Raw genomic sequence first — 15,206 nt, forward strand, 5'->3', positions numbered from 1 at the left:
ACAACTATTTTATTCCCATAGTGGAAGCCATCATTCAAGTCCTGCTCCTACCAGGAAGCCTAAACTAGTGTTTTCAAGCCTAATGTAGATGCCTGGTGTACTTGATGTTAGCTGACAACCAAGAAAAAGAATTAAATTGCACAAATCAGCATGAAAATTACAGCAAAATTGCTAAACTACTATCAAGGCTGATTAACACCATCTCATTCATCAAAACAAGACTCAAAAACTAAGCGCAGCATATAACATGTGCCAATGCTACACATGTTCCTTCAGACACTAACGTAGCTTATTTCTGTCCAGCGCCACACACAGGATGTCAGCAACAGGTTAGAGGAGTTTGGTGGAGGTGAAGGAAGACTGTCAGCAAGTAAGACTGGCAATGGATATTATCCCCAGAGATTTTTAATATCGCTCATTGTTAACGTGTTTAAGGGTGGATGAACTGTAAAACTAAATCCATGTAATATGCTACCTGTGTAGAAGGCAAATTGCTTTAATTCATGGGAAGTATAAGTTGGTGCTACAGAAGCTGACTATACGTATGCCTTAAGTAGGTGGACACATCATCCAAAGCACAAAGCTGGAATCACTGGATCATCAACACAGATCTCTTCTTGTTGCACTGGAATAGAAGTTTCATTAAATTTTGCATTAATTCAGTTGAGTCCCTGTTCTCCTCTTTCTGCAGGCACTGGATACCGGTTTTATTATGAGTAATTAAAAATCACCATTAAGGTAGCTACCATATAGATAAAGCATCCAGATAAAGACAGCCACTCACATCTGTCATCTTCACACTTTGATATATTTAAGCGGAAATTAAAACTTCTCCAAATATAGGGCATATCAATCTGACTACACTGCATTTGCGGTATCCTCTCTTGAAAACTCAGATCAAGAATAGCTGTCAGCTGCCCTTCTCACCAAAAGTCTGGAAGCAGTGACTCACAGACTCTCAAAATATGACACATAAGCCCTTGCCTGCGTGAAGTACGCTGCAATTGTAATCATTGCTATAAATGTTTCCAACTTTTTTCAGAAGCACTTCAAGCCCGGCTTGATAGCTGTCAAGTCATTAGCCCTAGCTTAACGTCCTCTGAATGGCAAATCTAGTAGTTTCAAACTGTTTTTTTGCCAATACACTGGAGTTCCTCACACATGACTTTCTACAGACAACACAGCATCAACAAGGAAGTAAGCCATTCTACAGAGAGGAAAAAAAAACAAAAACAACCCACCCCCCCAAAAAAACAACAGTTTTGATTAAAAAAAAACAAACAAAAAAAACAAACACAATTTTTAACACCTTTAAAAGTATTAGTCTCAACAATGTTCAGAAAACGCATTTCAAGATGGATCTACTACTAGTCACAAACTAGTTCACAGGTGGCTGGCCACACGATTAGAACAATGGGTTAAGAACCAGGAAACTAAAAAATTTAGAAGTCACCACTACAGAAGTAGTCACCACTGTAGAAGAAATGCCTAAAAAAGTTTAATCACCCTCAAAGCATTGGCAGAAAGGTCCTTTCTAACTCAGGATCAACACTTTACAATGTGCCAAAGGACTCTGACCTATCTCCTTTGAAAAACCTACTGGCACTACTACATTATATCCTGCCTGTCCAGCCTGACTAAGTTTACTAGACTCAAGTACTGATCTGCATCTTCACAAATCACAATTCAAAAGTTTCACATAAACTCACAAAATGACTTAAGCCAGATCATCGAAACCCAACTTTACTCTCATTTTAGTCCTAATTCCTTCAGCTGTCATTTATGGAAGGTGAAATAGACATTTCAAGGTTTTAAGAATTTTGCTTTTCAATCTTGGCACAAGTGGATCATGGCTTCTCCCAGTCTCTCCAGTTATCTATCTAGGATTAAAACCAAAAGAACTCTCTAAGAAGCCATTAAGACTTTGGTCAGTTCCTATAAGGAAACCCAGCAAGCTGCTAGCATGCTACAAGTGGAAGCCCAATAGCATACTACATCATGGTATGTCATCTATAACAACCTTAGAACTAGCAACCTGAACACTTAAAAGCAAATAAACAACAGAAAAGGAGCATTCCCCCTCCACCTTCTTTGTTTGAACAATACAAAACAGAGATCAGCAATTTCCTGCGATCAAAACTGACCTACAAAAAAAATCACACAAAACAAACTTGTTCGGAGAATATATAATAGTCTAAGCAGCACCTACTGTGCCTATCTGCAGGCAGTGAGATGAACCAAACTAATGAGAGAATTAGCCTTTCATGTCAAGAATCAGAATGAAAAAGCTTGTCTCCATCTCTCTGATATAGATAGCTTTAGCCTCAAAGCTTCAGACTTTAAGAGGAAGTGACTCACCTGAGTATGCATGGCTACCTTCATGAAGAGATGCAGATTAAGGTTGATAGTAATACTTTTGATCTTTTCTAATATTGAGAAAACTTAATTCAACTTGAAAACTGCTAGCAAGGAATGGCACTAAAACGTATCACAAAGTCACTAATTCTCTTGGCAAGAAACTCCTAATGCACAGAATGCAAAAACCAAAATCGTTTCTAAATCACAGAAAACTAATACTTTTATCTGCAGCTATAAAGTGACAATTGTAAACGCGTGCATCACAGCACTAGTGACATAATGCTAAGATCCAAGACCAATCAAATAGCTAAAGGAACATCCATAACCTCAATCTATGAATACAACTAGGTCTTTAGATTAAGAATTAAAGTAACATTTTCGGAGAAACAGAAATCCCATCAGCTCAGCAAAACATGCACACACATTAACTGCACTGAGCCCAGACTTTGCATTTCTAATTTAAACTAGAATATCCAAACAATACCTCAGTACTCATTTGAAAATACTGCACCCATGGGAAGCTATATGGATAAAGTTTCAGGAAATCAAAAGCCTTACCTATCCTACTAAGTCTGTATCATTAGATTTGAACTTCAAGCTATTTAAAGGCAGGAGAATCCAAAAACTCAAGAGAAGGGAGTGGTACAGCTGCAGAAGTCCTTAAAATTTACTGTAAGAATTAAAAATAAAAATTTATTCCCCCTCCCCTCCTTCTGTTGTGAAGTGTGGGTGTAAAGCTTCAAGTTTAGGAGGCATTATCACTCCTGGTAATACGCTGTGTGAAATTCTCCTTCCAGAAGCCAAATCAGCAGACAACAAAACCATCCTTTCAACTGGGGGCAAAAGTGCTTCTTGACAGAACATTGCTCAGCTGGTTCTCACACATTTTTCAGATGTACATGGGATTAAAAAGAAAAGTATGTATCAGTTGTCCTCATTTGCTGCGAGGCAGGTGCCTTTCCTAATTGCTACCCAAGTAGCATACAATAAGATATGCCAAGGCAAGCATATCAGAACCCTTGCAGTTTGAGGAAGTTCTACAGTACAAATAATAATTAAAAAAAAATGTTTTAAGCTTTAACTTGCTGGTTTAACTCGCTATATTTGCAGGAAACTATTCTGAACTAGTACTATATAAAATCACTACTATGAATTAGTTGCAATGGTAATATTTTTACACAAAAGAGAACAAAAAGCAAAGCACTGCAAGTGTAGTTTAAAAAGGAGAAAGATGTCTTTAAACTGTTTTAAACCAGTGGCTCTAAAAGGAAACCAAGACATAGCAGTTATGAACATCTGGAAACATAGTAATGAAAAGATGGCTAAGGGATGACAAAACCAAGACATCAGTGCCCATCATTATTGAATTTATCTATTATAGATTCTCGCTTGTTCCTCCTCACCTACATCTTCAGTGGGAACTTCAGCAGCACTTTTATCTTCCAGGTCCAGTCGTCCAGGCCTAGCTCCTTATTTGCTCTAGACATCACCTCAGCAGAGCAGCCACCATGAAGCCCATGGGTCCCTCCTTTCCAAAAGAAAAGGATTCTCCAACTTGAAGAAAACATTCTCTTAAACAGCAAGGATGAGAGAGGAGGCAGAAATACTCAGCTTAACATCACAAAGTGCCTTCAGACTCCCTTGTTTGCCAAAACTGGATTTAGGTAATCCAGAATGTCATCTACAGTTTATCTTTTCCTTTTAGCAACAAACAGGACAGAATTGCTTCAGCAGCAGTTCATTATATGATAGCTGGTTTTAACAATCTTCATTAGAGTATGAAGACGTGTTATCTGGGCCAAAGCATTGGAGACTGACACATGAATATTAACTTGATGTGTCTGATCAAGCAACTACTAACAAAAGCTACCATTAACACTTAAAAGGTTTCACAACATAAACAAAACCCCACTGAGATCAAGGCAGATCATATCTGACTAGCTTTGCAACCATAGGGTCCTCTTCCATTCTCCAGACTTCAACTGAGACTACATCAGCAGGAAGATACTGGTGAGCTCTTTGTGCCCACGCTCTTCATGTGGTTTCAGATCTCCATGTATCTAACATTACTGCTGCCTTGTATGTCACACAGAATGCAACTGCTCACAGAGCTTTATACTATTATCCTGGGAACAGATTATGAATATTCCACAAGGTACACTACAATCCTGTCTGCCAACTCAGGTAAATTCTGAAAACTCAAGTCCCTGCAATTCTCCTGCAAAAATCTCACAGAGGGCAGTGCCTTCTTCAAAACTTTCCTCTAAGTGAAAAAGTATGATTAAAATTTTCAGGAAAGCTGTCTTTCACAAACTGCAGACAGAAATTACACAGCATCCACCCAGAACCAGAGACAGGCAAGGAACACTTCACAGCTCAGTAACAGGAACTTCCTGTTCCACATGAGCAACTCCCATCGCAGCATTTCAGAACAAAGAGCCTTTTCCAGAAGAAATTTTAACACCAGCTCCTCTTTTTGTCACTGAAGTGGCTAGAGCATCTGAGCTTACCCATCATGTACCCTGCAGTCTCCATTACAGGAGGAAACGTCTCCAGTTATGGTACTTTTTAAACTCTAAAGTCTGCTTGGCAGGAAAATGGTTTAGCTCACCCCCACCAGCCCAAGTATTACAAGGACCTTTCAAAACATCAAGCTCGGAGAAGGAGCAAGTTCTCAAAAGCATACAGGTGGACTACAAGCCAAGTGAAAAACAGGCTAGACTGTCATGGGCAAGGTCAGTAATTAAGGATTCAACACCTACCCAGCAGCCAGTTATGACTGGCATTCAGGGAAGCTTTGTATGGCTTAACTATCTTTATCAATGACTTGGATAATGGGATAGTCTGCACCTTTAGCAAGACTGTTGATGACACCAAACGGGAGGCAACTGAGGACAAGAGATGCAGTAAATGGCAGGGTTGCCTTTTAAAAGGTTCTCAAAAAGCCAGGGAAATGGCTTGACACAAACCTCTCTTGTAGCCCTTAAGAGGGCTACTTTTATCTTGTAGCACTGAAGAGGGTTACAAGAAAGATGGAGACGGATTTTTTTTATAGAATCATGTAGTGATAGGACAAGAGATAAAGGCAAGGTAGATTTAGATTAGATATAAAGTAGAAATTCTTTACTGCAAGACTGGGGAGGCACTGCGACAGGCTACCCAGAGAAGCTGTGGCTATCCAATATCCCTGGCAGTGTTCAAGGCCAGGTGGACAGGGCTTAGAGCAACCTGCTCTAGTGGAAGGCATCCCTGTCTGTGGCAGGTGGGGCTGGAACTAGGTGATCGTTAAGGTCCCTTCCAACCCAAACCATTCTGTGATTCTATTAAATTCAACAAAGACAAATGCAACATCTTACACCTGGTATGGAATATAACCACATACATCCACAGAAGCTGGGAACTAAGTGTCTAGGTGGCAACAGCTAGCGGGATGTAGCATACAACACATGAAGACTAAGGTAACTGGGCTTGTTTAGTCTGCAGAAAAAAAAACAGTTTAGTAGGAAATCTAACAGCAGCCTTCCATTACTACAGCAGTAGTTCAACAGCTATGTTATACGGCTGAGTTTCTATCTTTCTCTTTCTGACATTACTTTTAAGGAAATACAACATGGAACAAAAGGTTAGTGAAGAATTTTAAGGTGTGCATACAATGGTACTTTCCTGTAATGCTCTCAGCCCCTAATTTGTGCTCAGGGACCTTCTGAGCCAAAAGTGGTTGGTTGTTCTTCCCTCAGTTTGTCCAACACTGTTGTAATTTCACAAACATCTAACATTCACAATGTTCCACAGCCAGGAGCTCCATATTTTACTATTTCTTACAGGTACTTGTTTTTATCTCTACTAGCACAAGAGCAGAGAGCATCATCAACTCCCAATGTACATTTTTCACACATCCAGAATTTTGCAAGCCTCTGTCACTCTCTCACCTCTCCACTGCCAATTACCTTTTCAGGTTGAATACTTTCTCACATATAAAAGCATCCCACACCTTAAGCTGCCAGTTCCATTATACTCTTTTTGAGATGGAAATATCAAAACTGCACACATCAGGCATTGAAATGGACTTATACTCTCAGTTGTATTCTCTAATACAATTCCAAGATCTCATTCTGGCATTAGGAGTCAGAGTCCAGTGCAGCAGGTTCCGACTCCACTGAATTCTTTCAAGTACTTCAAATTAACCAAATGCATTCTCATGTTCTCCTAATTATTGCTTCTACATAAGAAAGCTGAAGCAGAACAGACTAGATCTATTCATGTTTAAGTGAAATTTAAAAGCGAAACTATTCTTTAGGATGCCTTTTCAAATTCTTCTGTGAAGCTAGCAAAATTGAAGGACCTTGTACGTTTAAGACACCTACTTGCAGCATAAGAATATCTGAAAATAAATACATATATTTAACTTTGGTTCTGTCACTGAAAGGGGACATTCAGAAAAGATAACTTAAGCCTTATAAGACTGGTCTAGCCAGGCTCCTTCTAAAGGTAATGCGAAGGTAGGTTCCTCCGAAAGTTCGGAGTAAGGGCTTTTCCTTTCTGTCTTCAGTGGAGAGAGAATCTAAGACTATCTGTTGAAAAATGCTAATTTTGTAATTCTGACTTAAAAAAGCTACAGAAAACAGAACAAGAAAAAACAGTATTAAAATGAAGTCTATCGAGCAGTGTTGCATGTCATGGTTTACATCGCAACATGAATCTATGACCCTGTTCAAGACAGGTTAGCTAAATCTATTACTGTATTTCTCCACAATAACCACAGTGCCTTCCTGCCCTCCAACAAAACACTCCGCAGTTTCCCAGCCTCCACTGCCATCTATCCAGCTTTCTACTTCCCTAACCGGTTCTAACCCCTTCTCATTGTCATCCAACCACTCCATCACAGTTCTCAGTCCCATCCCAGCTCTCTCTCAGTCACCTCCCCAGCTCTTTCATTTCCATAAGGTGTTTTTCATGAGTCTCTGTGCCCTGTTGCCCAGCAAACAGAGTTTATCAAACTCTTCTACAGCTGCCAAATGCTCAGATAAGATCCTGACTGCTTCACACTCAGCCAGGTCAGGGAAGTGCAGTGGATAAAATGCTTTCTCTCCAGGAACTGTATGGGGGACTGAAGAACTGCCAAGAGACTGTATGCTATGCACGCCACCTCATTAACCAGCACCTGAGACTGGATATGCATTTTCACTAATGCTAACAATTTTGAAGACTACTTAACCGATCAGCAAATTCCCTCCTAAGTTACACATTAAAAAAAAAATGGCAATAAAACACACACTGAACACCCTTAGCAAATACCTCAAGGAAATCTTAAACATAATAGTTTTTACATTTATGGGACATATAAGTTATTATTTCTGTAACTTCACACTTTTAGTCTAGGCTGTAAAACAAGAGCTGTTTTTTCTCTTCCACTTTTTCGTGCATCATCCTGATCTGTGGAGTGATCTTTCCCCTAGCATACATGCAAATCTGCAAAATAAATGTTTTGCATATACCAGACTTCCTGTCTACTTTTTGACTAGTAGTATGCACAGGATCGTTACCAAATCTTGATACTCTTCACAAAGATGAGGCAGCAAAGGAACTTAGCCAATACACACTGCAATATTTGACTCCAAAGAAATCAGAAGAAGATGCAAGTTTTGGTATCCATGAGTACTGCACAAATGGAAGAACTGAAGGCAGCAGCTGGGCTTTCTTGAACCATCCACTCAGCGATACGCATTCATTTGGTGACTGCAAGCAGCCACTGCAGTTAAAAGAGCATTAACTATTTAAAGGACAGCCTTCTAACAGCAGAAAGGGATACTGTGGCATCCCTTATGAACCACGAGGAAAGTGAACTGATTCAGGTGTGTATTTTTTATTTAAAAATTAAACAAAAAACAACAACAAAATGAAAAGGTGAGCAGTGACTGATCCCACTGGAATAGGTAACATGCAACAAGCTATCTTATAACATGACCTATGACAGACCGACACGCTCAGAAGCTGTCCACATGGTTGTAAGCCTTTTATGTCCATCTCCAAGACAGCCTAAAAAGTATTTCTGAAAGATGTCATACTGTTCAGGGAGAATTAATGAACCCTTTCAATTTTAAATTTAAAATTATTTGAAAGTAGCTTGGGAAGAAAGCCTGAAATAACAGCTCAACATCATACCAAAAACCAGACATAATCATTATTAAAAACTTGAAAGAAACAATTAAGCTGAATCTTCAGGCTAGGACAGATTTTTCTTAATACTCTGCCTTCTACAACTCCACATGTTGCATTTCACCCGAGTTTAAGGTATGGATACCAATGCAACAGCAACCATAAAAATATTGTTGTAAACAATATAACTGAAGACTGAGATAAACGTTCTACTGAGCCAGCCAACATTATGGTGGGCTGCTAGAAAGGACCAATTACAGGACAAGAGAATATACTAGATCCAAACCACTGATCACTATGACCACGAATTCTAAAGATCATTAGTCTGGGCAATCCAAAGCAAAACCTCCTCCATGTTTCCATTACTTCAAGTCCAACAACCTGCTTTTTTTCATAAGGTGCTGGACATGAACTAATCAATTATCTCTGCCAGAACATATTCTGCCAAATTTCTCACACATTTTCTATAATCGGCTAACCAGCATCACTGGATGTGATGAGTTAAGCTGAACAGTCATATGGGCATATTAAAAGCTACCTTAAACAAAGCTGGACCACAGTCCGAACACAGGTTCAAAATGAGGTTTTCTCTGAGGATGCTTCCTATCAATAAGAAATATCTTAACTACCTGTGAGATGGAACAGGACAGGAAGTCAAAGTTCAAATCCCTGACACAGAGCACGGTAATTTTTCCTTGGGTCAGTAAGAAGCATTTAAAGATACATCTTCCTGCAGAGACCTTTTTCAAAGTCCATTTGCAGAGGGCTAGGAATTTTTTCTGATTCTCTAACATCAAAGCGTTCTGCAACCTTTATTAATACACTACTACTGTCACCATGAATTCATCAGTCCAGATATGAATAATCTGTCTATAAAATGAAAAATACGCTATCTTGCCTGGCAACATAACATATGCCTGCATTGCTGCCTGCTGTTACTTCTGGATGCCTGCAATAAACACAGTAATGTAAATGCCCCTTTAAAGGCACGTGGAAAGAAAAGATCTCCATTTTCACTCTCTTTTAGCTTCTGCAGAAGATAATCCAGATGTGCTTCCACAGAGCATGGAAATATCAATCAACAGCATCTTGACAGTTTGGCAAGATGCCTAGCAAGTAAGAACGGGGTATCAGCCATACTCTGATTAAGGTAGCAGACAAATGGAGCACACAGCAGTCTAGAATCTTTACTGGTATAAAACATTGAACTCAAATCTAACAACTCTCCTATTCTGTTTTTTCAAGTGCTTAAGGCTCTTTGTGAATCATGGTGAGATCACATAATTCAGTGGAATGGTCTCTCTGAGAAGCATTTCACACAGACTAGCACTGTCAAGTGTACTCACAGGCAAGGTGGGCTGTAGCAGATCACTAGATGTCTGACAATACTCCCTATGCAATGAGAAAATAACGAGAAAAATCTGTATTAATAGCAATAGCCTCCTTTATTAATATTTTTTGTCTCATAATCAAACAAATTATAAGACGAGCCAAGAAGATGAAGAAACTTGCCCCAATTTTGAGGCATGAAGGCGCCAACTTGAGCAGTATTACCAGAGTGAGCTTGAAGCAGTTGAAACTGCTGCTGATGTCATCAAATAATTCAAGCCTAGAATTGGATGGCAGAGTATCCCAACAGTTTCTTCCCAGAGATGTTAAGAAGTGTACACTCCCTCTATGACTTCCAAGCTGCAAAAGAGAATCTTTTATTCTTGTTTTTCCTCTTGCACACCATGGAAACGATTAAAAAAGAATCAGAATCTGATACCCCTTGATAGATTTCCAATGCTCCGTAATTCAAAGTAAACCATTTGAAGACAAACAGGACTTCCCAGACAGACAATGGTGTTGAACTTGCTGGCACAGGTGAGCCTTCTGGGCTGGGATGTATTTCCTTCTAAATTCTTCTGTTGGAGAAACAGCAGTTGAGGGCCTCTAATGATAACCCAGACTGTTCCCCTACAGGAACTGGTGCAATGTACAGTGAAGAGGTCCTTCTCTGCATGGATTCAGAAGTCTATCTTTTGAGTACTGTTAGGGCCTGCATAGCAATTTAGAAGGCCTTAGATGTGAAACACCATGCATTTTAGCAAACAAGGCTCTGAAGGTATTGCTATGTCAAATTAATCTGAGAAAACCTACAGAAACATTCAAGATGGTCACTATCCATCCGTCTGACAGTATGTTTTCACTTTTTACTGCGTTCCAGGCCAAGTTTCTCTGGGAATTCATATAGTCATAGACTGGTTTGAGTTAGAAGGGACCTTAAATATCATATAGTTTCAACCCCCCTGCCATGGCAGGGACACCTTCCACTGCAGCAGGTTGCTCCAAGCCCCCTCCAATCTGGCCTTGAACACTGCCAGTGACTGGGCACCCACAGCTTCTCTGGGCAACCTGTGCCACTCTCACCAAGATTATTCTGGAAATCTGCTTTGATGCTTTGGGGTTTTTTGTTTGTTTGTTTGACTGGCTTTTTTGTTTCATTTTTAGGTTTTTGTTGGGTTTGGGGGTTGTTTATTTGTTGTCTGGTGGGTTGGGGTTAGGGTATTAAGTATTTTATAGACTTGCACAGCAGATTCAAAACTAGTCCTGACTAACCACTACTAGCAAACACACAGGAATGCATAATACCCAGTAATCTCAAGAACTGTCCTTGCTCTCCCAGTCCAGCTCTCTGAAATGCACAGTGTACAGGCGACAGCCTTGGTAGAATAAAATGGACAACCTCGTGACCAGATAAGACAAAGATTAATATTAAAGGATCACCTGATCTTCCCCTTACCGGTGCTCTTATCCACTACCATACCCTGGACTGTTGCAAATGATCACCTTGCCCTCCTGCACAGGCCTACAGTGCCCATACAGGAAATAAATTAAAGATGACCACACACTTTCAAGAAAGAGATCTGATGAAGACCCACTGTGGTATAATGATAATCATAATCCTCATTGGATTCCTACAGTTTGGGCTTGGAAGAACAACCCCTGAATCAGCTCACACATCAGGCATTCACATGAAAAACTGAAGCACAAAGACCAGGGACCACATCCTAATATTCGGACCTGATTTATAACTGAACTGTCTTTTGGCTGTGAATTATTTGTCTTGCTCTTTTACACACCAAAGACAGGAATCTTCATTTACATTCTAACCAAGACAGTTTCCACTGCTCTACCAGATTCAGTATTCCACAGGTTCAGCCTTTGCACTGAGAGTGAGCTCAAAGCTTAATGTACTGCCATAGTGAACTGTGACTGAAAATAAGAGCAAGACTGAGACTTCATGGTATTTCCTTTTCTTCCCTCCTTCCCTTGATAGGGGATCCTTTTTCTTGCTTCACTTTCTAGAAAGAAGTGCCTACTACGTTGTTTTTCCTTGGGTAATGAGCAACAGCATTTCTGTCCAACAGAAATCTTTTGGCAGGGCAAAAGACCTGCAGCGCCACAATCAAGAAGGACATGCAGTCTAGTCTCCCAAGAGAAGCAGTTTTAATTCCTAGGAACTCTATTTTTAGTTATAGCACCAGAAGTCCCGAAGCAACAATATCCTTTGACCTGTCATTTATGGCAGGAGAGGGAGCAGCGACACAGTTGGCCTACAGGTCTGAGTGTCCAACTAGTACTATCCTACACCAAAAAAGCTCACACTGTACAGAGCGGGCAGATACCAAAGAACAGTTGAATTCTGTTTTCCCTCCTCTTCCCAAAGAAGGGCTGAAGAGGGAGAGAACAAGAGTCAACATGGCCGCTAACAGGCCCAAAAGACACCAGCTGCCGAGATGAGCCAGATTTCTCACAGGCACACACACTGGTCTGAATCCGTAAGGAAATTCATTTAAAGTTTCTTCAGACTAAACTAAGGTGGTTTTTTCCCCAGCAACGTAATCATCAGCTACACTGCACAGATAAAATTTGGGTAGATTGCAAGCAATTCTGTTGTTTCATATGAGGAGGAGTAGAATCCATCTTTCACAGTCATGCTGTCACAGAGAAGACTGACACTAGAGGAAGTATACATGACTGAATGTACGTAACAGAATCAAAGCAATATGTTACTTTTAAATAGTTACTGTTTAGGGGAGAATTTCCATTAGCATTTTGAATACTAAACCAAATCTCTTGCGAGGGTTCTATTACAGACAAGTGTAAAACAACAGCTTAGGCTTTGATTTATAGTTCACTTTTTCTCTTCATAAGAATTAAACATGCCGTACACAGGCAACCAATTACAAATTAAGGCCTTGATTTATGTCCTACTCACCCACAACTTAACAATTCTCAAATGCTGGCAAGAGCATGAAGAAAAGTAAGAAATTAAGTTATTAATAAAGAAAGCACTTCAGGAGATAGCATGACAGAAGAAAGGGAATGACAGAAGCACAGTGATCTGAAGAGAGCAGGAAGCACAACAAAGGAGCCTCATTTTCAATACAAGTGATCAACACCAGAGCAATAAAAACACCTTCACAATAATTTCACAAACTTCTTTTTAATTGCCTCAAACACTTTACCTTTACACTTTACAATGTACCGACTCTAACTTAGGAATGGAAACCAGTGATTGTTGTCCCGCTGTCTTCAGTTTGACATTGTAATACCGTTGGAGGTTTTCAAGGTGAAAGTATACGTACTACCTACACTGTGGCATCACCGTGCAATTCTTGGCATTACTACACTATGTTCAGCGGGCAAACATCAACCTTCCACCACCACCACTCAGCACAGTTTGATCATAACAACACACGACTGTAAGGACAACATGAACATGTAAATACACAACTAGTAAAAGCGTGTCTTTCTACGCCAAAGGCTGGTCTCGCAACACACCAAAAATAACCCTACGCCCTCACCCCCACGATATTCTGACAAGTACCACAGTTTAAGAACTGTTAATGAGAGAGGAACAAGAGGTGTTCATGGCACATGGATCTTTTTCCACACAGCTAGTTTGTTAGCAGCGTAAAAACACTAATGGGCAACAAAGAAAGTTGCTTCGCATCATGGAGATGCTATAGTCTTGCCTCTCACAAAGTCAGTGGGTAATCATAACTCCTTAACATAGCAGCGGATATACTGTTACTAGCACCCGACACAGTCAAGACACTCAGCAGCCTGAAAAACTATGCAAATATATCTAAAACATACCATCAAATAACTTTATTAAGAATTCTGATTTGAAATAATCCTGAACTATAGCCAAGTAACACTTTTAATTTTGTATTAACACTATTATTTAAGTGTTAAAAGCATACTTTAAAGAAATATGCCTTCTTAGCAAGCCCAGATTAAGGCTCAATAAATTCATACAGTATCATGTATCAATAAGAACTAGAACTCTGCCTATCCTGCATAACATGCTGTTTCTAATCTTTGGAAGGTTCAATGTTACGTCAACCATAAGAACGCCTGAGAAGATAAAATACAAAACGCAGCCCTCAACATCAGACTTCCATCCCCATTTCACCTTTCAGTAACCGGGCTAATACATTTTGCAGAAGAAAAAGACCTCGGTGCTGCCTACACTAGTATCTCTGCCCCGAAGAGTCGGAATCGCTCAGGCTTCAAAAGCGACAGGGGGTGAACAAGAGCCGGGGCACCGCCGGCACCACGGGCCCGAGCTGAGCTCGGCCTCCCCGGGCGGAAGCCCCTCCGCCAGCCTCGACACCTGCGTCCAGGCGAGCCCCAGCCACCTCCCCCGCAGCTCCGCCGCGCCGCGATCGTGCCCTCCAGCCGCCCCGGGGGTGGCGCGGCCGGCTCCCCCCGCCACCGGTTCGCGGCAGAGGGGCCGGGCAGGCCGCCCGGGCCCTGCGCTCACCGTTCAGCGCCGACGCCTGCAGCGTGGCCCCCGAGGTGCCGTCGATGACTTTGATGGCGCCGCGGGCGGTCACGGCCAGGATGGCGTTGAGCGCCGGGTGGTAGCACAGGCTGCAGAGACCGTCGGCGTCGCAGCGCAGGCAGCCGTCCCGCAGCAGCAGCCACTCGCAGGAACCCGGCCCGGCCGACACCGGCCCGGGCCCGGCCCCAGCCGGCGCCGCCACCGCCGAGGAGCAGGAGGCCGCCGCAGCCATCTTCCGGGCCGCTGCCGCCGCCGCCCTCAGGACAAGAGGCCCGCGGGGAGCCGCTCACTGACAGTCCCTGGAACCGCCGCCGCCGCCGCCAGTCACCATCCGGGTCCGGGGAGAGGGGGAAAGGGAGAGCGCCAGCGTGAGCGGGAAGTGACACAACCGCGCCGGATGCGGAACCAGCCGCCTGCCTCACACGGCGGGAGGGGAGACGTGGGGCGCGGGCGGCTGCTCGCCACGGAGAGGGGCGGGGGCAAGGGGAGAGGCGGGGGCTCTGCTTCCTCCGTGCGCGCGCGCGGCCGGAGCGCCCCTCGCGGCGGGGGCTGAAGGGGGCCGTGTGTCCGCCCCGGGGCGGAGGGAGCGGTCTCCTGAGGGGAGCCGGCGGAGCTGCTCCGTCCCCGCCGGGGGCTCGGTGCGGTCACTGGGGCTCGAGTCCTTCCCTGCCCCGCCGCTGCCGTGTCAGAAACTCGGTCGTAAGCGGGTGAGCGCCGCTGCCGCCTCCCGCGCGGAAGGAAAGGCAAGGAGGCTTTAAGCAGGCTGGCTCTGCGGCTGGTTTCCTGTCTGCGCTCGCAGAGCGGTGCGAGAGCCCCTGGTTAGGCTGCTTCCAGCTCTGGTACAGTGAAGAAA

General features: G+C 42.5%; 1 protein-coding gene across 7 annotated transcripts in view; it reads right to left on the minus strand.

Moving 5' to 3' along the window:
* The window catches only part of BIRC6 (baculoviral IAP repeat containing 6), a 172,296-nt gene extending 157,562 nt beyond the window's left edge, over positions 1 to 14,734 (minus strand). For 4 of the 7 annotated variants that reach the window (XM_061471032.1, XM_061471035.1, XM_061471034.1 and 1 more), the window contains exon 1: positions 14,333 to 14,730. In XM_061471032.1, the coding sequence (XP_061327016.1) occupies positions 14,333 to 14,585 (253 nt within the window). In that variant the 5' untranslated portion in view covers positions 14,586 to 14,730. Of the gene's footprint in view, positions 1 to 14,332 lie in introns of all 7 variants that reach the window. The other 3 variants (XM_061471033.1, XM_061471031.1, XM_061471036.1) reach the window with 2 other exon arrangements.
* Between the last annotated feature and the right edge of the window lie 472 nt (positions 14,735 to 15,206).

The sequence above is a fragment of the Pezoporus flaviventris genome, unplaced genomic scaffold, assembly GCF_033815535.1.
Source record: "Pezoporus flaviventris isolate CSIRO_AGI_PZ_B2104156 unplaced genomic scaffold, CSIRO_AGI_Pfla_v1 ptg000066l, whole genome shotgun sequence".
In the NCBI taxonomy this organism is placed as follows: domain Eukaryota; kingdom Metazoa; phylum Chordata; class Aves; order Psittaciformes; family Psittacidae; genus Pezoporus; species Pezoporus flaviventris.